Source organism: Nycticebus coucang, chromosome 11, assembly GCF_027406575.1.
Source record: "Nycticebus coucang isolate mNycCou1 chromosome 11, mNycCou1.pri, whole genome shotgun sequence".
NCBI lineage: Eukaryota > Metazoa > Chordata > Mammalia > Primates > Lorisidae > Nycticebus > Nycticebus coucang.
Genome location: NC_069790.1, coordinates 105,379,171 through 105,406,030, shown reverse-complemented (window position 1 = coordinate 105,406,030; position 26,860 = coordinate 105,379,171). Strand labels below are relative to the sequence as shown.

Sequence of the window (26,860 nt, the reverse complement as noted above, 5' to 3'; positions counted from 1 at the left end):
GCAAGGAAATTAAATGAATCGGAGGGAAAGAAAAAATTCAGGCAAATGACAGTGAAAATACCTTTGTAAACGTTTTTATATTTTACGATGAGACTATAGTTATGCTTTGGTCTTTTCGTTTAATTAAAAAGCAATGAAACTTATGCTGGATAAAGAATAAAAGAAAAGAAAATCCAAACAATAGCAATGACTTGCCCCTGAGGATATTCTCTGGTTTTAGCTTAGTTTTAATTACAAAATTGCTGCATGTGATGCTAGTATTACATGACTTTCTCAATGGATGACATTACTATCTAATACCCTTTCTTATCCAGTGACACGGTCTTCAATCCATGCCTTTATGGAATTCTCTTTAGCATAGGTCCCTACACGGTGGGCTGAGGCAGCCCTGGAGATCTTGATGGAACAAGCCCTGACCTCTGCCTCCAGGAGAATATCAATGAATGGTTGGACAGTGCTTCTGAACCTGTAAGGGAGATGGAGTGCGAGTATGTAATTGGTGGAGGTAGTCAGGAGTGTCTTTCCACTCGCCACCAATTCCAACCAGAGGGGACAAACACCAGCAGCAGCACTAACAGTACAGGAGAACTAAGCTAATTTTAGGATTTTGTTTTGCCATCTTGTGCCTCCACTCAAATTTCACATGGCCCTAATTATGTAAGGTCTGAGTTCCCCACTAGATTACAAATTTCATCAAGACAAGGACCTCACCAGTCTAATGCCTACTATATCCTCAGGAATTAGCACATGGAAGAAACTCAATAAATATTTATTGAAAAAATGAACAAATGAATGAGCCCATCTAACTCTCTGTATCTCCCTTAGTGGAAGTTGGGGAAAATCACCTATGCTTCTTATTATAGTCGTTTTTATTAAATGTTGCATGTAATGCCACTAAGTCAGCCGTAATTCAGTCATTCAATCAATTAGTCATTTAACAAGTATTTATCAAGTGCCTGGCCACATGCTGGGCACTGTAAGCTCAGCGGTGAACAAGGCTGACATGCCCCTACCCTCATTGGGCTTACAGACAAATAGGGAAAACAGACCCCAAATAATTCAATCACAAGCATTCTAGTAAGTGAAATACAGGACTTAATGAAAGTGGGTAATTGTGGGGTGGGGGGTCCCAGCCAGTAAGAATGGAAGGGAAGACTGGATCAAAATCTTGATGATGAACCAATAAACACCTCCACGAACAGGAAGCCAAGTGTGCCTTGTCAGCAGCATATCACAAAGAAACAGGACTGGGCTCCCAACATTTGCAACACAATAGATATCAGAGATGGGAAAGAAACCAGAGAAAGCCTTGTTCCCACAGGTCACAAGTGGTTTATTGAAAGGTTCCAAATTTACACACAAGCACAACAGTGGGCATAGTGTTTACCCCCCCCCGCCCGCCCTAGTTTGACCTGCCAATCACTGTGTTCAGCTTATCTTTCAAAACAGATTCAGTACCCCCACATGAGTACCATGTACTCTATATTTTTTTACTCTAAAATTAACTTGTAATTTATTTTTGTAACTTCAGGGTGTTTAAAATATATTAATCAATAAATTATTCTATATTATTTTTATCCTGGAGTTGTTCAAATGAGGAAAGTCATTTTAAATATCTAAATAAATGGACCTACTTAAAATAGTGTTTGTATTGTTTAAACATGTGTGGTTTAAGGGAAGGGACTTTTTTTGGTAATAGCATTAGAAAATAATTTGCACTTATTTTTCTTACTGCCCTATATATCTTTATAGTCACAGCCACAGCTCACTGACAGACACGACTAGAAGTAATTTTGCCATACATAAAAAAATACAAGAGGAAACCAGTTGAAGAGACCACCGTGGCAATTCTAAATCTGTAAATCCAGCTGGAGGGTTTCTTTCTTTCTTTCTTTTTTTTTTTTTTTGATGGTTCTAGGTTTTCCAGATACTTTCTTCTATTTTAACTGGATCATTAGGAAATCACTCAGCAAAACATTTGCTCTAAAAAAATTGAACTGTATTGCATGCTGACCTGAAGGAAAGGAAAAGAAAAACTTGCTTTCTCCTTCTTCCTCCTGAAATGTGCCTGAGAAGAGGAAGACCTGTCTGGAGACAAACAAGCTCAAGTGCTTCCGGAGTGTGCTCCGAGCAGAGTCAAGTAGAAGCTGTCCCCAGCACAGCCCTGCCCACGCCCCTCAAGCCGGCATGGGGCCACAGGAGCCTATGTTCAAATGCCATCGGCCTTCATTAACAAGATGTGTATTTTCAAACCCTGGGGAGTGATTTTGGCTGGGACTGATTATAAGGTCAGGCAATTAGGTTCATGAACTCATCCTAGAAAAAGTGCTACATACCCTATTGCCAAATATCACTATAGTCACCAGAAGGGCCAGGGGAGTACCTGGATGGTGATCGTAGTGATATTCAGTAACGAGGGATGTAGCACTTGTTCTAGGATGAGTTCGCAAACTTCATTGTCTGACCTCGTATATCACAGTATAATAAATACCAAAGAAGCTGATGAGCCTTTTACGGAAAAGCTGTATCATGGCACCAGTGAGCCAGGCTTACTTGTCTGCTTGTTTTATGTGGGCAGGGGCAGCCTCGCCGCTGTGTGTTTGCTACCTGCTTCATAAAAGACAAACTGGTGTGTTTCTTCTTGCTGTGCATTAAGTTCTTCTGGTACTGGTGGGAGTAGCTTCTAGCAGTCATCTCTACCACATCCATTAGAATGGCGTGAGAGTCAAGATTCCTACTCATTCCAAGACCAGGTAATCGCATGGATCTGATGTTACCAATTATTTACCTTTAAGGATGAACACTCCCATGGTACTCTGTCCTTGCAAAGAGCTGGTATCTATTGGACATTCAATTTACTTACCGCTTAAAGCTTTGCTGTAAAACGTCACTTAAATATTGAATAGTTTTAGAACTTGCTTAAAATTAATAGCCAAAATTAGAAATACCTGAGATTTTACCAGGAATAAACCACTGATGTATGCAACAACCTCAATGAATTTCTAGGTCGTACAAGCCAATACAAAGCTTACCCATATCTGAAGTATGTACTAAACTGTCTGCAGAGGCGGTGGGCAAGTTCTCGTTTCCCGCAAGCTTCGGGACCAGCCAGGATCAACATGGGGTAAGGGGCATCCAGGCTGGGAAGAGTGCTAGGACATAAGACCAGAATCCATCATTATCCTTACTCTAATAAGCCAGCATATTAATGGCATCTGTTAGGTAAAGTTTTTATGCTACAATCATAATTAATCCAGATAAATGAGCACGTGTTCTACGCAGACACTGTTTAGAAGGCTAATCCTGCTTTCTAGAAATAAGTTGATTATAATATGCCAAAAATAATATTCAAAGCATAGATAACAAGGCAAAATATACATTTATGTAAATTTACTTTAACAAGACTTTTTAAAGGAAAAATGTGGTTATATATTAGTTTTTGATTGCTAGAGTAAAATGTTCTACCCAGAACTCATCAACGAAAGAAATAAGACTGCCCTTTGAGGGCTACTTTAACATCCATAGCTACCAAATTAGAATACAGAAGCACAAAGCAAACTTAACAGAAATAACTGAAATTCACCTGGGCAATTGCTACATGGCAGGTACTCTTCTAGATGTTTTACATATATTACCCCATTTAATTATCACAAGAAGCTGATGAAGCTATTCCTGTCATTATCCCCATTTAACACAGGAAGACACTGAAAGACACTAAACAACACAGCCTATGAGTCCCAAAGATAAGAGGCAGGGTTCGCCTCCTGGGTCCTGACTTCTGGCGCTGGCCCAGAGGAGGAAGGGCATGGCCCAGGATTGTTACTAGCTACCGATCCTGAGCTTACTTGGTCTTTGCTCTCGTTTGCTTGCCCAACAGCCAGAAGTGACCAAGATATACGTGTTTATCAAATGTTGCTGCAAATTTCTTTGCTATATATTTTTATGTATTCTATACATCTGCATATATTCTATACATCTATATAAACATCTATATAAGCATGAAACAACTAGCAATATTACAAACTAGAAAAGAAACAACAATGAAGACATAAGTACTCTCTGTTGAATCAAATGTGCTTTTCCAGATGTAGGTAAATAAATGATCATTCATTTCACCTTAGAGGGCTACATAAACATATAAAACTGTCAGTGTCTGAATTATTAAATTACACATAAAAATCATGTCCTGCATTGCAAAATAAAACATTTTGCTCCCTATTGGAAACTACCTGTGTGAAGTACAGGAACAAATACCACATGAAGAAGAGAAGCCATTTATAGCCAAGAGATTTTACAAGTATTTTTAAGACGCTTTTGGGTATTGCTAGAATTTCTGCATTATACTTATAGCATAAATGGCCATCTGCTCCAACAGATTGTTTGAAAAGAAATGGAGGAACTGTGGTAAGTCTGTCTTCAAATTTAGAGGTGAGAGACTCTATTCATGTGCTCTACCAAGCTGGGCGATCCCTCCTTGCTGGGGTGACGGCAGCTCAGTGCAAAGACCATTTCAGGTTTCCCTCCGGTTATCCTGGCTTCTTTCTGGGGACTCCCTAATAATCTGAACTCCCAAAACCCTCTCTGGCAAGAGTCTTTATCATTCACTCACAGCTAAGGAAAACTTTACAATGGGTCTAAACCATCATCGTTTTCTGTTAATGAAATTAAGATCTGCGTTTCTATCCTTAGGGAGAAAAGCTGATTAACTTTTATTTTGCTAATTTCACCGTTACAGGGCATAGGCTAGTCACCATGGAAGGGGCCAGACGAAAGCATGAGGACGAATGAAGCACCATGCTTAGGAAAACAGCAGGAGAAGGGCACGTTCAAGTGCATGGTAACATGCCATAACACAGACAACACAGTCCCTCACATAAAGCCCCTTCCCTCCACAAAGGTGAGAAAGCAGCATTTGTAGGAAATAAATGGTCCTGAAATAGAGGGCTAGGGGAAAAGGACGAGGCCTGCCCACCCTGAGTCCTAGCCTGTGGATCCCTGATAAATACCTGTCAAAAATCCTCTGTGGCTGCATCATGCTGTTGACAACGTGGGTCAGGTGATCTCGGGCTGCCACCACTTCAGGGGGAGGGTCATATTTATTCACAGCTGAAACCTTTTCCAGAATTAGAAATGTAAAAGGGAAACAAGTTTTGTTTCAAGAAAGAAGACAAGGCCTAGATTGTCTTTAATGAAAGATTCCAGATGGGCAACCAGGTACACAAAATAACTTAGCACATGCTCATGAACCTGTGCATTCAGTCTTCACGTGAACTCCAATTTTCCTGAGACCTAAAAAATGATAATTATTTAAAAATATTGAATGGTAGTCCTTTGATCTCCTACTTCTTTATACTCTCTTGTTTGGTAGGGCACAAGGATAAACAAAATCAAAAACAATAAAAGCCCCCCAAAATGTGTGATTACTTCCAATACACGTATAGTTTCAACATTCTAATTTTTATTATGTGGAAAAAAATAAAATTTATAATTCTAGATTCCGGGAGCTGATATTTGGAGAATATTGTTTTCTCATGCCATCTCACTAAGAACTATTCCCATGAACTGAAATTCTACCAAACCTTCCTTCTCTTTTAGCATAATTTTCTCCATTTAAGGATAAGGGCCTTTTCCTCAGAAGGTGCAGGTCTTCGCTATCCCTCTAAATAAATGTCCCCCATCTACCACAGCTTTACTACTACATGATTTTAAATTTGATTCCCTTTGCAAAACGTCAAAGGAAAAGACAAATCTAATACGTGCCTTTGAGTGTGAGAATAACGACAGACTAGCATATGCAACTATTTTTAACCGAGATTTCACAAAGGCATTTATGAGCTGGAACGTGTGCCTCTCTACATATTTATACCTGTTTTCATTCCATCTCAAATTTGCATCCAGTGGAAGAAATCCCTCATTGGTAGATATTTCAGCTGTCACCGGCCACTAAAGCAAGACAAAGCAGCTACCACGGGTATGGCAGGGAGGGAGGCAGGTGCCAGAATTCAAGGTCTGGTTACTCTGGAATTGTGTGACCAGATGAATCCTTATTTCAAAGAGCAGAATTAAAGACTCACCAAAGTAGTGCCTTATTTGCATATCTTTTGATTATATGGTAGAATGACATTATAAAATGTTTTATTGTTAAATGAAGTTTTAAAGTAACACAGAATTATATACCCTCCAAATATGATCGTTATCCAAACGGATCATCTGCTACCTATATGCAGGTGATGCCACCACCTGTGTAAGTGAGCACTGTTTCTGTCCCCACTGCCAGCCTTTTCCTGCACTAATAGCAGGCCTTTGACTGCGTTGGTGCTGATGCTCAAGAGGGTTAAATAGATAGATCCTAAGACAAGAAATCATTCCCTAAATAATTAATGTATACATTTTATGTGTCACATTTATTGATTATATTGGGTTTGTAGCAGGCAGTGTGAGCTTCTGAGCATGTTAACCCACAAACACATGAAATACGATTACGTACCTTTTCTTCCACTTTAATCTTCCTCTGATCTAATTCTGTTAATCGTGGTAGCGTAAAAATTACGAAGGGCCAATATTCAGATTTTTCCTATTTAAAATAGCAAGAGGACTATTCAATTTTCTTCTTTTCCCAAATCAACAAGCACTAGTATTCTATTGGCATGCGCCTGGGTCTTCCACCTGCTTCCCTCATTATTCCCACAGCCCTGAAAAAGACTCTGCACCTCACACTCACCAATCCCCTTCTATTAACTCAATGTAGACCATGCTTTGTAACTTACAAAGTTCTTCCAATGCCTGATTTTGTTTATCTCCCTTTAAGACTAGTACAACAGGTAGGATTATCCTCGTTCCTCGTTTTCTTTTTAATTTTTTCTTTCTAGAGATAAGATCTTGCTCTTTTGCCCAGGCTGGAGTACCGTAGCACAATCACCTCAAATTCCTGGGTTCAAATAATCCTCCTGCATCAGCCTCCTGAGTGCCTGGAGCGACAGGCATGTGCCACCATACTTGGCTGGGTTTTTTATTTTATTTTATTTTTTTATTTTTCATGGAGATGGGTTCTTACTATGCTGCCCAGGCTCGTTTTGAACTGCTGGCCTCAAGCAATCCTACCCTGCTTGGCCTCCCAAAGTGCTAGGATTACACTATGAACAACCTGATTATTCTCATTTCTAAAGGGGAAAACTACAAAGCCTCAAAGAGGTGAAGTAGCTCATCTAATATCTTATAGCCAGTTACTCAAACCCTGTCTTCCAACTTCAATGAATTTCATTACTCTAATAATTTAAACTTATACTATTTGTTATTATTTATTTGCATTATTTTGTATTAATGTTTATCTTTATAAACTTACCTTATAATAATAAAATAATATTCTTTATAAGACTAATTCATTATTATTTCCTCCTAATCTGCTGTATTAGGACTATCCACCTTTTAGAAATATTATTTAGGGCTTGGTGCCTGTAGCTCAAGTGGCTAAGGCACCAGCCACATACAATAGAGCTGGTGTTGCCCGGGCCTGCCAATGACAACTACAACAAAAAAAATAGCCAGGCATTGTAGCAGGCGCCTATAGTCCCAGCTACGTTGGAGGCTGAGGCAAGAAAATCGCTTAAGCCCAGGAGTTGGAGGTTGCTGTGAGCTGTGATGCTACGGCACTCTACCCAGGGTGACAGCTTGAGGCTCTGTCTCAAAAAAAAAAAAAAAGAAAGAAAGAAATATTATTTAGAAAGGATGTGTTTAAATTATCTGCCACTAATCCCGTGGCAAGGACTATTTTGATTTTCAAATCTTTATTATTTTATCTCATTTGATCTAAATTTATTTTATTTTTACCTATCCAAACATGTACATCAAGATATGCACAACGAAAACGTCCTTAGAGATACATGCAAAGTCAGGGGCCTGTGGGAATGTATGTGTGAAGGACTTTGGTAGAAAATAGAATGAAGGGGCTTGGGGCCTGTAGCTCAAGTAGGGTGCTGGCCACATATACCAAGCTGGTGGGTTGGAACCTGGCCCAGACCAGCTAAACAACAATGACAACTGCCTGTGGCAGGCGCCCGTAGTCCCAGCTACTCAGGAGGCTGAGGCAAGAGAATTGCTTAAGCCCAAGAGTTTGAGGTTGCTGTGACGCCATGGCACTCTACTGAGGGCGGCATACTGAAACTCTGTCTCAAAAACAAACAAGAAAGAAAATAGAATGAAGGATGGATGGAAAAGAAGGGGGTGGATGGAGAGAAAGAGAGGGACCTGAAAAACAGTCCTCAATGCTGAAGTCCTAAAGGTTAAGAAAGAACACTTAGGAAATATTTTATTCTGTAATTACTTTACAGCCACACCAATTTCATGGCTACATCCAGACAAATTATTTCAGATATCTAATCTAAGACTTCCTGTCCCTGTTATAAAACAGAAACCATATTTTCTCAACACCGTTGGCACTTTGTACTCTCTAATGTAAATGAACATCTGTCTACAATCCCATTCTCTCCCTCCTGTAATCTCTACCCTGATGAGTCAGGAATGGCCAGGTAGATATTCATTGCATGGCTTTACTTCACTGACAATGGAGAGACAGCCTGTCAGTCACAAGGAAGATCTTATTTCAAAAAAAAACCCAAGTCAGTTAGGATTGCTAGTAAGCCCTTCTATTGTTTCCTAAGAGAGAAGAAAGATAAACTGTATTCACATTCCTGATATTCTTTACCAAAAGAACTTCTCAAAGAAGAATTCCAGAATAGTCCTCCTCTGCCTCCCCCTCCCCCATACAGATGATCTCTTACCTGAATTGGATTATTTAGAAGATTGAGAATTCGAAGGATAGGTAGATTTTCAATATATTCTATTTCACTTAGCTCAGCAATCTGTTTAATCAATGAAAAAAATATTATCAACAGACTAAATGCTCAAAGACAATTGAGAACATAATACCCTGGAGCCACTTTGGATGGTTTCAATTCAACTTATTTTTTAAAATTGCTCTGTTGAATATCCAGCTTTTTAATGAGAATTCTGCAGAGCCACACAGAACAAGGGAATCCTTGAATGCCTCTTCATTAAAAGTGAATGCACACAGCCATGCTTTCTTTTTTCCTCTCTAGCTTGAGCACAGTAAGGTTTCTCCTCTCACCCATGTTCATTTTAAGGCAGAAATAAAATGGTATGTAAAGCCAGAGAAACAGTACAAAAATGCATGCAAGGATGACCTGGTGACCCTCCCTATCCCCTCTCGTGTTCCTAATGCTCCAGGCTCCCAGTTTCCCTCCCCAGTCCTGCCTCCGCTGCCCTGGCCGCACACACTTGTATGGCTCTATCACCTTTTCCACAAGAGAAATTATTTTAAGAAAAGATAAAAGTTAAAAATTATATATTTCTTGATGGGTGCCCATAATTCACCTAAACATTTTTTTAGCTAACCTGTACATATATGTTTTATACACTTTTTTGTATGGGTTATGATTCACATTTTTTTTAAAGGAAGGGAAAAGAAGGGGGGAAAAAGGGTTGCTTGACAGTTTCTTAATTTAACCAGTGATAGAGCTGAGGTTGCAGCAGTCCTGAATTCTCCACTAAAGAAAGGCAAATAGTTTTATTTACATTTTCTCTAATTGACAATATCAATTTTATTTCTTTTATTTCAAGTAGATGCTGAACTTTTACAGAAAGTTATTAATGACTTTTTCACTTCTATTTTTCTCCAAATTATTTCTGCATGCATTGTCAAAGCACTCCAATAGCAGGGTCACCAAGAACTTCTGAGTTATCTAACCATGTAATGCAGCTAAAATATAAACTAGAACCAAAGCCAATTCAAGAGACAAACATATGAGCCATTTTCAAGTTATCATATGAAAGCCAAACTCCAGAGTTGCAATATACAACCTGTACCCATTAATCTTGTTAGAGCAACATTATGTTACCACCCACAGTAGGTGTATGGACAACAGCACCCGCAAATGACTTCCAGTAAAATACAGCCAGAAAGGCTCATCTTTACAGGAACTTCAGCCATCTGCTGCCAAGAATATCACAGCAGCCAGCTGATCCCCAGACTCCAGTCTACTGTCTTTCTCTAACTTCCTTTGCCTGGCTGGCCACAGCCTACCCCACAGAAGCCAGCAGTGACTCCTTTTTCCATTTCCTTCCAGGCCCTGCTCTCCAAGCATTACCTTCTAGACCTAAAGAGGGGGTGTAGGGGTGGTGTTCTTTTCTTTAAAAATATTTTTTATATATGCCATATGTACATAGATATGTGTTAATATTTATATATATATATATATATATATATATATGTATATATAATTTGACTGGAATCAACCACTCAAATTTTTTCACTGCCACATATATATATATGAATCTGTATAGAAAACCTTTTTCAAAGTGTGGGCCTCTATCAGCTAGTTAATGATGATGGTGATGATAATGACAAATATATTACTGAAATAATAGTCAACAGATGGATCAATGGAACAGAATGAATTGTCAAGAAAACAGATCTTAGTAGAAATAGGAATGATGCATATTAAAAAATAAACTATAAATCAGTAAGAAAATAGTATTATTCAATAAAACTATTGGTTAAATGAGTTAATGAGTTAGAATTACTTAGTACAAGGCTGAGTATATAATAAGCACTCAATAAATGGTACCTGTTATTATCATATTACTATTAATTTTTTAAATAAATTTAAATTTTGTTTCAATTTTACCATAAAATAAACTATGGATTCAGAGTTAAAGGCAATAAAAAAAGTACATCAGATTTCAGAATGGAAAAAGATTTTCACAAAATTTTTAAAAATACAGTAATAAAGGAAAGGCCAGGCATAGTTACTCATGTCTATAGTATGAGCACTTTGGGTGGCTGAGGCAGGAGGACTGCTCAAGGCCAGGAGCTCAAGACCAGCCTGGGCAACAGCAAGACCCTGTCTCTACAAAAAAAAATTTAAATTAGCCAGGCATGAGATGCACGCCTTTAGTACCAGCTACTTGGGGGGCGAAGTGGGAAGGATTGCTTGAACCAGGGAACTGGAGGTTACAGTGAGCTATGATCAGGCCATTACACTCCAACCTAAGTGACAGAGCAAGACTCAAAAAAGAGAATAAAAACAAAAACAAAACATAAATGAATAAAGGAATACACAAAGAAAAATCTTTATATGCTTCATAAATAATTTTAATATATATCCATAGTACTTATGGTACAATGAAAATCAAAAGAACTATACTGAAATAAATGATAGTCATCAGCATGAATAGACAATTTTTCTTTTTTTTTTTTGTAGAGACAGAGTTTCACTTTATTGCCCTCCGGTAGAGTGCCGTGGCGTGGCACGGCTCACAGCAACCTCCAACTCCTGGGCTTAGGAGATTCTCCTGCCTTAGCCTCCCGAGTAGCTGGGACTACAGGTGCCCGCCACAACGCCCGGCTATTTGAATAGACAATTTTTAAAAAGGAAATCAAATGTCTAAGAAGGAAAAAAATGTTTAACTTACTGGTAATAAATAAAAAGCATACAAAATATGATATGAATACCATTTTTTCTAACAGATTACATAATTTTAAAAAGATAACTAGTAAGTTATTAATAACTTAATAAGTCATTCTGACTTCATATACTGCTGTTGGAGTATTAATTAGTATGAACCTTCAGGAAATATATCAACAGTCTTAAAAATGTTCATAAACCCACTAATGGTATTTCCAAGACTCTATCCTAAAAGAAAATAATAATAATAAATGCACTTAAACATTTATGATTAAGAATATACACAACGTTATTTTTAATAGCAAAAGTTGTAAACACAGTAAATTTCAATAAGTAAATGACTCACTAAATCCTGGCATATCCATTCAATAGAATGTTTTACAATTATTAAATCAGAGTTTTAAAACACTGGGACAACATGTGTCCATGTGGGTATTAAATGCCTACCCACAAAAATAAATCCCAGTTGAGTTAAAGATGGAACATGAAAAAACAAAATTTGAAATGATCAAAAAATACAGAAGAATATTTAAAACCTTGGGGTCTAGAGACTTTCTTAAGTAAAATGTAAAAAACAGAAACTACAGAAGACCACGATTAAGACTTCATTCTCCATTCCCCAGACACGTAGTCTCAGTGTATCCTATGGTCGTCATAACAAATCGCTACAACTTTGAGGCTTAAAACAATGGAAATTTATTCTCAGAGTTCTAGAGACCAGTAGCCTGAAATCCAGGGGTTGGGAAGGCTATTCGTTTTCTGAAGGTTCTAGAGTAGAATCTTCCCGGCCTCTTCCAGCTTCTGGTAGCTCCAGGCATTCCTTGGCTTATAGCAACATAACGCCAATCTCTACCCCTGTCTTTACCTGGGTCTCAGGGCCTTCTGCTCTGTATCTTCTCCCCTTCTATTTCTTATAAGGACATTGGGCTGAGGGATACCCTAAATCCAGGATAATTTCATCTTGAGATGCTTAACTTGATTACATCTCCAAAGACTGGTTTCCGAACAAGGGCACATTCACAGGCTCTTGGGGGTGGAATTTGGATCTATCTTTTGGAGGGCCACAATTCAACTCACTATACTTAATAAGAATTAGCTTCCACAAAAGTAGCTCCACATCATGGCTCACTGTCCTTTATAAAAAGTTTGCATAGCTCACCCATGCAGTGGTGTGGAATAGGATGCCTGCTTCTGAAGCTCAGAGCAAGATGAATAGCCATGAACCCAGAGGTTCTAGGTGACTGAGTAAGGAGGTTACATGGCTCTGCTGTCACCCAGTCCCCTGAGATAGAAACCTGGGCGTCATCTTCAGTAATATCTTCGTCCTCGTCCACCACCTGCAGCCTACTCTATTAAGTCTACCTCAGAAACACCTCTGGACCTCAGCTTCCTTCTCCTTCCTCACCACCACTGCCTGGCTTAAGGCCCTCATCAGCTCAGCTCAGACAGTTCCTCCGATCCCTGCTCTGTCTCCTTTCTCTACCCAGTAAGGGAAACCCTCGAGCCTCCCTTCTTATACACAATCACTCTGAATCTTACCACAGGGAACTTAAACACCAAACAAGCCCTCAATAGAAGGGAAGCAATCACGCATGGTCCCACCTTGCACTCAGTCGGTGTTTTGCATGCCAGCTGTGATCAGCACAGAGTTCTTTTTTGAGACCGAGTCTCATTATGTTGCTCTCCGTAGAGTGTGTGGTGTCACAGCTCACAGCAACCTCAAACTCTTGGGCTTAAGTGATTCCCTTGCCTCAGCCTCCAAAGTAGCTGGGACTACATCTGCCCACCACAATGCCCGGTTATTTTTGTTGTTGTTGTTGTTATCATTGTCACGTTGTTGTTTAACAGGACTGGGCCGGGTTCGAATCCACCAGCCCTGGTGTATGAGGCCGGCACCCTAACCACGGAGCTCCAGGTGCTGGGCTGAGCACAGAGTCCTTAAGGGCCGGGCACAGCACAAGGTACACAGATGAAGTCCCTGAGCTTATGATGGAAACATTCTAGTAGGAAAGGCAATGAACTCTTAAAAGATGTGCAAATGGAATATGTGATGTAACGATCGCAGGCCGTGGTAAGTACGATGATGAGTGGAGGAGTGGGAAGGGGTGAGGGGGCTGGGAGGATGTTGGAGAGGCCTTCTTGTGAGAAGTTTAGATAAAATGAAGGAAAGGATTTTTTGGAAAATTTGGGGGAAACCTTCTAGCAGAGACACCAGATGTTACGAAGCTCCTAGGGTGGAAATAAGCTTGGTCTGCACGAGGATCAGAAGAAAATGCCCACAGCCCATTGGAAGTTGGCCTTCCAACCCCCTTCTTTAAGGGACCACTTCATTTCACCATCTGCCCCCAAGTGCTGCTCTAGGCTCCCAGTCATGTGAACTGGTGGTAACAGGCCTCTGTCTTCACTGCTGGCCTGATGGAGTCAGGTGACTGTGGCACAACAGCCTCGGGGTCTACAGCCTACACTCAAATCAGTGGACCAGGAAGGGAGGCATGGGGCCAGGCTACCAAAAGGTCGGAATTTAAATAGGGGCCAAGAGCAAAGGATAAAGTCACAGGGATATCAATCTGAAAGTACAGAAGTATCTGGAAAAGTGATGAGGCAACATCAGAACCTGCACACAAAGTGTGCACCATCCGCAGTCTCTGGAGAGCCAAGGGAGCTGTTGCTGAGTAGATCAGCTTACCCTGCCTTGGCCATCCCTTGTGGATATCAAGTGGCCAAAGGCCTCGGAAGGGGCCTTCTTCCTATGTGCATCCCATGGCAGGGGCATCTAGACCAGGTGGAATGGAGACTGATTTTAGCAGGCCACCTGATCTTGCCCACATCTCCTAAGTTCATCCCTGGCTACCTCTCCACCAATGCCGTCAGCTTCCAAAAGCCCTAGGTTCCCCAAGGAATCATCTAGTTCAACCCCTCTCTTTACAGGGCTAACAAACTTACATCCTGAGAGAAATTAAGTTCACTTATAAGCCAGAATATGTTCAATTCCAAAAAACGCTTTCAGTGACATATGGGAACAGAAGTATGAGCCAGGGTCCAGTAAAGGCGGAGGTAATGCCGAAGGACTGTTTGTCTAAGACATTAGATGGCATCTATCTCTGAACAACAAGCAGCAAGAAGTCTGTCTCCTGCTGAGAACTTCCCACCTATATAAAGCATCAAAAAAATAAAGAGTAGGATAACAGTCTCCAGCTGCCACCGTGTCTGCCAGCACTCAGGGAGCAGGAGTTAGAAGGAAAGGCCACAGCACTACAAAAAATGAACAGACTGTGAGCTCTGGGAGGACTGCTATCGTTACTTAAATTCTTTCCATGCTTTTATTCCTTTATGAGTATTACCTTGTTAATCCTTTTAAAAAAAAAAAAAAAACAACTCAGAAAAGTTGTTGGGAACAAATGCTGTGAAATAAAAACAGCATTCTCTAAGTACTCCCAGACCAATATCTTGCTACTAAAGAAAGAACTGAGGTTATAATGGAGTTAACAGTTTGGGATACTACTTAAATGACAGAAATGATTTAAGAATCTAACAGGGAACACAGTGTAGAAAATGACTAAGGTCCCCAAATCACTAGCTGATGGTAAATGTTTGCAAATGACCTTAAGAGTGATGTTTAAAATAATCACAGGCAGGTGTTACAATGTTTCAACAGCTAAAACCAAATTCCTAATGTCAATGAAAGTGCTACCAATAAAACAATATTTCTAACATCAAATTCATCATGTGAGAAGCAGAAGTTATGTTACGTTTCTGTTAAACGATAAATTTTCCATCCCTGATACACAATATTCTCAGCAGTCCTGGAGAAATCTCTGAGGAACTCTTTGGATGGCTCAAAGAATACTTCAAAGTACTGTCAGTTGCTCCCCAACCTGTTCAGCAGGGAGCCAGGGAATTGTGTTATTGTTACAGACATAACTGTTGCCAAAGGATCCCCCTTTGGGACATGTGGCCACTTTTTTCCAGTGGAGCCTCTTTAACATTTGAACATTACAACCCCTTTTCTTCACTTAATGACACCCCTTTTTTCTGTAAACTTTTTCAGATGTAATTTGAAAAGTCTCTTGAAATGGAAGAGAAGAATGTACTATTTTTGAGATGTTTCTAGACCCATGCTATCAAATATGGTGGTTACTAGCCACAAGTGGCTACTGAGCACTTGAAATATGGCCAGATGAACTGAGCTGTGTGCTGAGCTAAAACACATACCAGATGTCAGACTTAGCATGAAACAGGAGAAGGTAAATTAGCTCGTCAATAGTTTTGTGTGTAGATTACACATTGAACTGATCATATTTTGGATATATTAGGTTAAGTAAAATATATTGCTAAAATTTATAATACCTTTTAATCAGACTAGTCAAGAATGTTAAAAAGTACATCTATGGCTCACAAAGTCAATGAGAAATCCTCAGACCTCACCCCTTTCAGAAGGGAGGCCCCTTCGCATTTCATTTACCATGTTATCCTGCAAAGCTGGAGAACATTGGCTCTAGAGGCAAAATATCCCAGACTTGAATCCTGGCTCTGCTACTTGCTAGACCTGTAACTTTACCTCAGTGCTTCAGTTTCTTCTTTGGAAAACTACAGTGATAATAGTATTATAAGGAAGATTAAATGAGATAACGAAAGTGCTTAGAACAATGGCTGGTGAGCAAGTTCTCAGTGAATGTCTCTAGATTACCTTATGACTATAATTGTTATCATTATCCTTATTACTTCTTTTCCTAAATCCTTACCATTACTCCTTTTTTTGAGATGCACTGAAATGGGATGTAATGAGTGCCTTCTATCTTTCTAACACCCCCAGTATATATGTGAGAAACACTGTCAGCAGGAAATTTTCTAAAAGTTAGACTTTAATGGCAAGTGTGGGGAAAGGGCATAAAACCACATGAAACAGAGACTGTGCTGCCATCCAGGACTTGGGGCACGGGAATCAAAGATCATGTGCTTTAATTAATTAACTTGAGAAGATGGCAAAACAATTTAATATACAAGTCAAGTGAGAATGAAAATGAACAGTTTTGTCTGTGATAAAGGTTGATTTATACCTAGAGCTAATGACTGATCTCTCCTGATTGTTAATAACCTAACAGATGATGAGAGTTTGTGAAAGAGTCATCAGACAAAACTGGTAGGTACCATCACTGCAGAACAGGACAAAGTCTCCACAGCAACACACCTTGCGCCAGCCAACACCAACTGCCTCTTTCAGGGCTGGCCCAATTTTTCATGATCAAGAAGAATTAAATATTTAACTTCTTTATGAAATCTTTCCCCCAAAATACAATAAAGTACCCAATATGTATAAAATCACTTTGTAGATCTATTGCATAAGAAATCAGCTATAGGTACCAAATTAATATACCTCATGACTAGGAGCCTAAATGCTTTATTAAAAATAAAATCTAATTAAGAGTGAAAGCCAATTTATTTAATTTTTGTGTACGTTAAGTATGACATGAAAATTTGAGTAAGTCCAGTCTCCAAATCTTCATGCAGATTGGAAACCTACACTATTATTACCAGCAGGATATAAGAATTTACTGCCTGTGCCTCTTCTCTTTATTTTATTGTTAATAGTTTAAGTCTTTCCTAGGTATTTGCATTTTTTATTTTGTTTAATTTTTTTAAATTGACAGATAAAATTATATGTACTTATTGTGTACAACACAATATTTTGAAATATGTACACATTGTGGAATGGCTAAATCTGGCTGATTAATATATGCACAACATCAGTTTTCTGTGGTGAGAATATTTAAAACCTTCTCTCTTGCATTTTTTTGGAAACATTTATTTTTATTAACTATAATCACCATGCTGTACAATAGACCTCTGGAAAATATTCCTCCTATCTGAATGAAAGTGCTACCCTTTGACCAACATCTCCCCAACATCCCCCGCCCCCAGCTCCCCCAGCCCCAGTCCTAGCCTGTGGCTAGTCTTAGAACTTCCATCTCCTTACTCTGACATTTCAGACTTTCCTAATGCCATCTTTGCACACAAATTTTTTCATGAACACATCCATTTCAAAAAATCATGCACATGTGGTTTCAGTTTAAACCTTTAAAACAGTATAATTAGGACTCATCCAACATGTAAAAATTAAGAATTCTAAGTATTTGTTTTAAAAAAGACAAGAGTCCTTCTGTAACTATTGCTCTAGGAAGCTTGCTAGAATCACATTTCTAAGCTAACATTCAGTGTGACAACCCCTGAGAAACAAATGATGGGGTGTGTGTCCTCTCATGCAGACAATGACACAAGACGTGTAAAGAACAAGAACACTACCTTGTTATCCTCGAGGTTGATCACTTCCAGGAGGTCATGACCCTCTAAGCCTTGGAGGTTACTTATCTGATTGTGGGACAGATCAAGGTTCTGCAGGGTTTTCAGATCCTCCAAACCTTCGATCTTCTCAATCTTATTATTACTCTAAAACAGACAAAATATACCTAGTGTTTTATTTTTTTATTTTTATTAAATCATAGCTGTGTACATTAATGTGATCATGGGGCACCATACACTGGTTTTATAGACCGTTTGACACATTTTCATCACAATGGTTAAAATAGCCTTCCTGGCATTTTCTAAGTTATTCTGTTAAGACATTTAGATTCTACTTTTACTAAGTTTCACATGTACTCTTGTAAGATGCTCCGCAGGTGTAATCCCACCAATCAACCTCCCTTGGCCCATCCTTCCTCCTCCCTCCCTTCTCCCTCCCCCTTCCACATATTCTTAGGTTATAACTGGGTTATAGCTTTCATATGAAAGCCATAAATTAGTTTCATTGGAGGGCTGAGTACATTGGATACTTTTTCTTCCATTCTTGAGATACTTTACTAAGAAGAATATGTTCCAGCTCCATCCATGTAAACATGAAAGAGGTAAAGTTTCGATCTTTCTTTAAGGCTGCATAATATTCCATGGTGTACATACACCACAATTTATTAATCCATTCATGGATCGATGGGCACTTGGGCTTTTTCCATGACTTAGCAATTATGAATTGGTCTGCAATAGACATTCTGGTATAAATATCTTTGTTATAATGTGATTTTTGGTCTTCTAGGTATATACCTAATAGAGGAATTATAGGATTGAATGGTGGATCTATTTTTAGAACTCTAAGTGTTCTCCAAACATCTTTCCAAAAGGAATGTATTAATTTGCATTCCCACCAGCAGTGTAGAAGTGTTCCCTTTTCTCCACATCCACGCCAACATCTCTGGTCTTGGGATTTTGTGATATGAGCTAATCTTACTGGAGTTAGATGATATCTCAAAGTAGTTTTGATTTGCATTTCTCTGATGATTAAGGATGATGAGCATTTTTTCATATGTCTGTAGACCATGCACCTGTCTTCTTCAGAGAAGTTTCTCTTCAAGTCCCTTGCCCAGCCAGCGATGGGATCACTTGTTCTTTTCTTGCTTATACATTTGAGTTCTCTGTGGATTCTGGTTATTAAACCTTTATCGGAGACATAACCTGCAAATATCTTCTCCCGTTCTGAGGGCTGTTTGCTTGCTTTACTTACTGTGTTCTTGGCTGTGCAGAAGCTTTTTAGTTTGATCAGGTCCTAGTAGTGTATTTTTGAAGCTGCTTTGATTGCCCGGGGGGTCCTCCTCATAAAATACTCGCCCAGACTGATTTCTTCCAGGGTTTTCCCTGCACTCTCTTCTAGTATTTTTATAGTTTCATGTCTTAAGTTTAAATCTTTTATCCAGTGAGAGTCTATCTTAGTTAATGGTGAAAGGTGTGGGTCCAGATTCAGTCTTCTACAGGTTGCCAGCCAGTTCACCCAGTACCATTTGTTAAATAGGGAATTTTTTCCCCACTGAATGTTTTTAATTGGCTTGTCAAAGATCAAATAATGGTAAGTAGCTGGGTTCATCTCTTGGTTCTCTATTCTGTTCCATACATCTACCTCTCTGTTTTTGTGCCAGTAACATGCTGTTTTGATCACTATCGATTTATAGTATAGTCTGAGGTCTGGTAGCGTGATTCCTCCTGCTTTGTTTTCATTTCTGAATAATGTCTTGGCTATTCGAGGTTTTTTCTGATTCCATATAAAATGAAGCATTATTTTTTCAAGATCTTTAAAGTATGACAGTGGAGCTTCAATAGGGATTGCATTAAAATTGTATATTGCTTTGGGTAGTATGTACATTTTAACAATGTTATTCTTCCCAGCCATGAGCATGGTATGTTTTTCCATTTGTTAATATTTTCAGCTATTTCTTTTCTTAGAGTTTCATAGTTCTCTTTACAGAGATCTTTCACGTCCTTTGTTAGATAAACTCTCAAATATTTCATCTTCTTTGGCACTACTGTGAATGGAATAGAGTCCTTAAATGTTTTTTCAGCTTGAGTATTGTTGGTATATATAAAGGCTACCAATTTATGAATGTTGATTTTGTAACCTGAGATGCTGCTGTATTCCTTGATCACTTCTAAGAGTTTTGTAGTAGAATCCCTGGTGTTTTCCAGATATACAATCATATCATCTGCAAAGAGTGAAAGTTTCATCTCTTCTGACCCTATATGGATACTCTTGATTGCCTTTTCTTCCCTAATTACGATGGCTAAAACTTCCATTACAATGTTAAAGAGCAGTGGAGATAATGGGCAGCCTTGTCTGGTTCCTGATCTGAGTGGAAATGATTTCAATTTAACTCCATTCAATATGATATTGGCTGTGGATTTGCTGTAGATGACCTCTATCATTTTAAGAAATGTCCCTTCTATACCAATTTTCTTAAGTGTTCTGATCATGGATGCTGGATATTATCAAAAGCTTTTTCTGCATCGATTGAGAGAATCATATGGTCTTTGTTTTTTAATTTGTGTATGTGCTGAATTATAATTATAGTTTTAGATATATTGAACCAGCCTTGAGACCCTGGGATAAAACTGACATGTTCATTATGTATAATTTGTTTGATGTGTTGCTGGATTCTGTTTGTTAGGATCTTATTGAATAGTTTTTCATCTATATTCATTAGTGATATTGGTCTATAATTTTCTTTTCTTATTGGGTCTTTTCCTGGTTTGGGGGTCAGGGTGATGTTTGCTTCATAGAATGTGTTGGGTAGTCTTCCTTCTTTTTCTGTATTTTGGAACAGGTTGAGTAATATAGGTACTAGTTCCTTTTTAAAGGTTTGGTAGAATTCTGAAGTGAAGCCATCTGGTCCTGGGATTTTCTTTTTAGGGAGATTTTATATGGTTGATGCTATTTCAGAACTTGATATTGGCATGTTCAACATTTCCACTTGACTCTGGCTAAGTCTTGGAAGGTGACATGCTTTCAAGTATTATGGTCAATTTCCTTCAGATTTTCATATTTCTGAGAATAAAGTTTCTTGTAATATTCACTAAGGATTTTTTGAATTTCTGAGGTGTCTGTTATTTCGTCTTTGTCATTTCTGATTGATGAGATTAGAGATTTTACTCTTTTTTTTCCTGGTTAGGTTAGCCAAAAGTTTACCTATTTCATTGACCTTTTCAAAAAAACCAACTTTTTGATTTATTGATTTGTTGTATAATTCTTTTGTTTTCAATTTCATTGAATTCTGCTCTAATTTTGGTTATTTCTTTTCTTCTACTGGGTTTGGGGTTGGAATGTTCTTCCTTTTCCAGTTGCTCGAGGTGTCCCATTAAGTTGTTAACTTCCTCTCTTTCCGTTCTCTTGAGGAAGGCTTGTAGTGCTATAAATTTCCCTCTTAGGACTGCCTTTGTGGTATCCCAGAAGTTCTGATAATTCATGTCTTCATTGTCGTTTTGTTCCACAAATTTGGCAATTTCCTTCTTCATCTCATCTATGACCCAGCTATCATTCAGTATAAGGTTATTTAACTTCCATGTTTTTGTATGGATGTGCAGATTCCTGTTGTTACTGAGTTCAACTTTTATTCCATGGTGGTCCAAGAAGATGCAAGGAATAATTTCTATTCCTTTAAATTTACTGAGGTTAGACTTGTGACCTAAGATGTGATCGATTTTGGAGTATGTTCTGTGAGACGTATGTGTATTCAGTTTTGTTGGGATGAAATGTTCTGTAGATGTCTGCTCAATCCAAATGTTGGATGGTTAGTTTTAAATCTAAAATTTCTTTGCTCAGCTTCTTATTGGAGGATCTATCCAACACTGCCAAAGGAGTGTTGAAATCTCCGACTATTATGGTGCTGGAGGAAATTAAGTTGCTCACGTCTGCAAGAGTTTCTCTTATAAATTGAGGTGCATTCTGGTTGGGTGCATAAATATTAATAATTGAAATCTCATCATATTGAGTATTACGCTTAACAAATATGAAGTGACCATTCCTATCCTTCCTTATTTTTGTTGGTTTAAAGCCCATTGTGTCTGCAAATAGAATTGCAACACCTGCTTTTTTCTGATTATCATTTGCCTGAAATATGGATGACCATCCTTTCACCCTGAGTCTATATTTATCTCTTAAGGTAAGATGTGATTCTTGTATGCAGCAAATATCTGGACTGAGTTTTTGTATCCAGTCAGCCAACCTGTGCCTCTTTAGAGGACAGTTTAAGCCATTCACATTAATGGAGAATATTGATAAGTCTGGTAAACTTTTGGGTATCGAGCTTTTCAAAAGTCCAGTGGACATTTTTAATCCTTTCACCACTCTGGAAGTTGGAGTTTGATCAAAAGTTTCTGAGTCAGTTACTTTGTGGTAGAGGATTGGGCTGGTCATTATGGATGATAGGTCTGGGAATATCCTGAAGAGCTGGTTTGGTTATGGAAAATTTCTTCAACTCCGGGTTGAAGTCTCAGCTATGGAGAAATACCAGCAATTAAGTCACCCCACACCCCACGGGTAATAATTGGAAAAGGAAAATCAAATTTTCCTACAACCACACACCCAGGGCACCACTTGGATAGTCCTCAGGCAATTGGCTCAGTTCAAAAGGTCCAAATCAATTGTCTCAGTCAGCACCTGTCTCACGTGGGAGAGTTTAAAAGGTCTCTGGCAACTAGATCACAGGGGTCTGATGACAACTCAAATATGACTTGTTCCAGTGCTCCGTGAAGTCAGGAGGACTTACCCAGCAAATAGATTAGTCTGGGAAAGTTGATGCCTCCTTCCCCACCTTGCAGCTCTGTCACACCCAGTCACTGATAAACCTGCAGGGCTGTGACCCAGTTGCCTCCAATGAGCAGATACTCCAGGGGTTTGTACCTGCCTGAATCACAAGAAAATCTATGTCTGCTCAGCCAGGCCACTGTTCTCTGCCTCTAACCATCAGGGGGAGATGAGGCCTGACAACCTTGGGCACTTGATGGAGGCTGGGGTGTTCACTCAGTTCCAGCCCCGCCCCTGATTGATGTTACTGACAGAACAGAACAACTTTGTGGGAATTTGTTTCTGTCCCTGCTAAATTCCTCTGCAGAAGAGAAGCTATTTTGAGTTCCCAGAACCTGTGCCCCAGGCCCTGTCTATGCTGCTGTACAGTCTCAGCTATTTGTATTCACAGCACGGTTACCTGTCAGATTCAGCCTCTGCCTGCCCTCCTTTGTTTAAGTTGATGGTCCCCTGGGGGCTGGGTGCATCTTAGGTTCAGTAAAGCGGTCCTCTGGGTCAGCCCCACCCTGGGAGTCTGCCAGCACTGCACATGTGTTTTCTAGTCCCCATGCTCCACTCAGGCCGATACCACCTCAGGCAAACCCTTTACTCACAGGGCCTGCATTTCCATCCCAGATCTGTTCCGTCTGTGGTTGCCACCTGAGGAGATGCCCAGCCTCCTCTGGTTGCCCAGAAAGACGGGGGTGTGACTTCAGAATATCCGGGGGTGAGCCCTGTTGTTGCCAAAAAAAGGCTGCTGCTCTGTGCCTCGGGGCACCGCCGCTCCAGCGTGGTTCCCTCTCAGCCAACAGTCCTCTCCTCACTCTCATGCCACAGAATCAGCACTGACCAGCTGCAGTCCAGGACCTGTCCACACCCCTCAAGAAATCACCCAAGAATCTGGACTCCTGGGCACAGGCCTCCAGACCTCAAAGTGGGAGTGGAGGGGAGTGCTGGGAGCTCAGAATTGCAGTTTTATGCCTGGCAGGAGAACGCCGTGGCACCCTAGTAGGGGAGGTAGGTCCAGTTTTTAGAGGGTCTCTCTCCCATGAAGTATAGTGGGAGGACCTTTGAACTCTGCTCGTTTGTTTGTGGGGCACTCTGAGCGTTCTTATGGGGGAGGGGACTCCCATCCACTTGGTGATGGATTTTGTACCTTTTGTTTCTATCCTTGGGGTCGCAGCTCACCTCAGCAGGGTTGATGTACGTTCGTCAACCTTCTCTCTTGGTGCAACTCTAATCCACCAGGTACTTGCTAAATTTCTGTCCTTTAACTCTCCTTCTGGATGGGAGCCTCTGTGGAAAGCTGGCTTCAGTCAGCCATCTTGTCTCCCTACACACTGTGCTCGCCTCAGCCTGCCTGAAGGCTGTCCATGTCCTGCTGTGTTTCAGCCACCAGGTAAAAGGTGAGCTCACTGGTCTTGATGTCAAACATGAAACTGTCCTGCAGCTCCTTCTTGTTGAGATTCAGGGTCACACTTGCATCTACCTGCTCACAGGTGTTCAGGCTAATGATCCTCAGGGGATTCTTGGCATGGTCATTCTTATAGTATTCCAGAACATCTGGATCACAGCTCATTTTGCCCCTCCACAGTATAAACCAACACTTCTTCCAGGCCAAGTGCCTCAACTTCTTCTTGGGGGGCGATTTCCCCAGCCAGCCAGTGCATACCACGTGGCCGGCTCTGCTCATGCTCATACCTAGTGTTTTAAAGGTCACTCATAGAAAAAGTCGTAATAGCAAGTTTCATTTTGGATCCTTCCCCAAATCTCTCAAAAAAAATCAGGAAGGCATTCTTGTCCCTCCCACTGCCACCCCATTTCCATCACTCACTTTCTCAAACACAAACACACACCTCAGAAAGAAATCCCAGTTTTTCAGCTGCAGGACTCACAATATGATATTTTCATTAAAATTAAAGTAAGTTTAGTATTAAAATCAGTAAGAAAGACAAAAAGCTGGTAATATGAACTTTTAACTCTTCATACCTAAAGCCTAATGGCAATATAACTTCATGTTTATCTTTAGAAATATAAATTTAATGCAATTCTTTCATCATCATCATCATCACAATAAACCACTTGAATATTGTATTTTGCACATACATTTTATTTTCAGAAACATTCTAGATATAATCACTTCATATCACAAAGACTGCAGAGGTCTGTTACCCCAGCCTCCAATGAGCCATGTCCCCAGTTACACATGCTCATGTGCAATTCCAAATTCCTAAATCTAGGCTGAACTCCTGAACCTATGCTTTCCTTAGCCAAAGAAGACAGCAGAAGTTTGCCAGTTCTGAGCCTAACACTTAGGAAGGCCTGGCAGCTTCTGCTTTTGTGTCTTAGGAGCCGTGAGCTACCATGTAAGAACTGCAGCAACTCTTTTGGACAGAACTTGTGGAGGGGCTATATGGAAAAGGAAAAATCACATGGAAAGAAGTCCTAATACTAAGCAGAGAAAAAATCCCAGCCATACCAGCCTCCCAGCTGAGTCAAGCCCCCAACCAATATGCCAGCTTAAGGCATCACACCCAGCAGAAGAACCACCCAGCTGAACCCAGCTCAGGTTGCACAACTGTTAGCTAACAAAATGGTTATTTTTCCAAGTCACAATAATTCGAGTGGATTTTTCTGTGACAGCAGATAACCAAATTAAGTCTTTTAATAATTCACACGTAAGTATTTTTGCAGAAAATGAGAATAAAACAAATGTTTAAGACTAAAATGTTGGCCTGGAGGAATGGCTCACGCCTATAATCCTAGCACTCTGGGAGTCAAAGGCCGGTGGACTATTTGAACTCAGGAGTTTGAGACCAGCCCAAGCAAGAGCAAGACCCCATCTCTAAGAAAATAGCTGGGCATTGTGGTGGGCACCTGTAATCCCAGCTACTGGGGAGCCTGAGGCAAGAGGACCACTTGAACCCAAGAGTTTGAGGTTGCTATGAGCTATGACACTACAGCACTCTACCAAGCATAACTAAGTGAGACTCTGTCTCAAAAAAGAAAAAAAAAGGGAATGTTATTTTCTTCCCCAACCTCCCTGTATCCATAACAACAAATAAGAATGATAATTTGCACTTTTTTGTACATTTTCCAACATACTCATCATTCCCTGGGTTCCTTAGCCTTGAGGTATAAGAAAATGCCACAGTAAAATTAAACTTCTAATTGGAGTTCAGAATCATGATGAAGGGAAATTTTAAGGTTTCAATTAATGCCATACCCATCCTTAAACTTTTACAACTTTTAATAAGCATTTAAGAACTGAAAAATTAAATTATAGTATTCTCTTTCATCTTCTACAATATTTTTCCTGGTAAATTTTTCCCGGTAAATGAGCAAGAGCTCATTTTCATCCTATTTTTTAAAATGTAATCTCACTTCAATAATGAGCAAGATTTGTATTCATTAGATAATTCTATGGCTCTTTAAAACATGTTAATAGAATGTTGATAACCTACAAAGCTTGCTTATAGCATACAAGTGTTTATACTATTCTTTTATGTTTATATACATTAGAAAAAATCTATAATAAATAGGAAAAATATTTATAATCCATTTGCCAATGTCAAGTCAAATTTCCTTCTGTTCAGAGTTCAGAAAAGTCAAAGAAAGAATACAAAAGGGAAATAAAGACAACATTAAACTTAACATCATACCCCTATTAATTTAACATATTGCAACAAGATATCAATATCCTATTCAAAATATGCCCATGGATCAAATGTACATACAATACACTTCTTCCCAAAGAACTTTGGATGCTTTCTATGTGGTAGACTGTAATTCTTCTTTACAGCATCTCTGATGGCTTTCAAAGAGTTAGATGATATAAGTGGAATGAGGCATTGAAAAGTTTAATTAGACAGCCTGTGGTCATAAAAGAAACCAGAACTGAGAAAATTTCAGAATCACAGACTTTCTGAATTGAAAATGGTCTAGTTAAACCTTTATCCAATGCTGAAAACCTGATGCACCACTCCTTAAAATGGACAGCCGGCTTCTGCATGAACAGTTCTTCCTGATCGTTTTATAATGATTACTGGGGAAAAGACTTTCAGAGAGAAGCTATTTTCTTAAGTAAATAAAATTGAGAACATTTTTAATCTACCAATTTGGGAGAAAAAAATCAAGCAGGTCTTATGATGGCAAAATGAATATTGAAGTTTGGGACACACTGTCATTACTTGCTAAGATGCTGGACAACAGAACAGCCCTTCAGTGAACCACATTTCTCGTTAAATGTATCAGAAAAGTTGATAGTCAAGAATTAACAATT

At 39.4% G+C, this 26,860-nt stretch overlaps 1 protein-coding gene across 1 annotated transcript in view; it reads right to left on the bottom strand.

The window, feature by feature from the left end:
• LRGUK (leucine rich repeats and guanylate kinase domain containing) overlaps window positions 1–26,860 on the bottom strand; it is a 78,094-nt gene that overhangs the window by 22,498 nt on the left and 28,736 nt on the right. The window contains exons 7-11 of the mRNA XM_053608724.1: window positions 17,784–17,927; window positions 8,778–8,858; window positions 6,488–6,574; window positions 5,007–5,113; window positions 3,033–3,152 (exon numbers count right to left, since the gene is read on the bottom strand). Coding sequence (XP_053464699.1) covers window positions 3,033–3,152; window positions 5,007–5,113; window positions 6,488–6,574; window positions 8,778–8,858; window positions 17,784–17,927 — 539 coding nt within the window. The remainder of the gene's footprint in view (window positions 1–3,032; window positions 3,153–5,006; window positions 5,114–6,487; window positions 6,575–8,777; window positions 8,859–17,783; window positions 17,928–26,860) is intronic.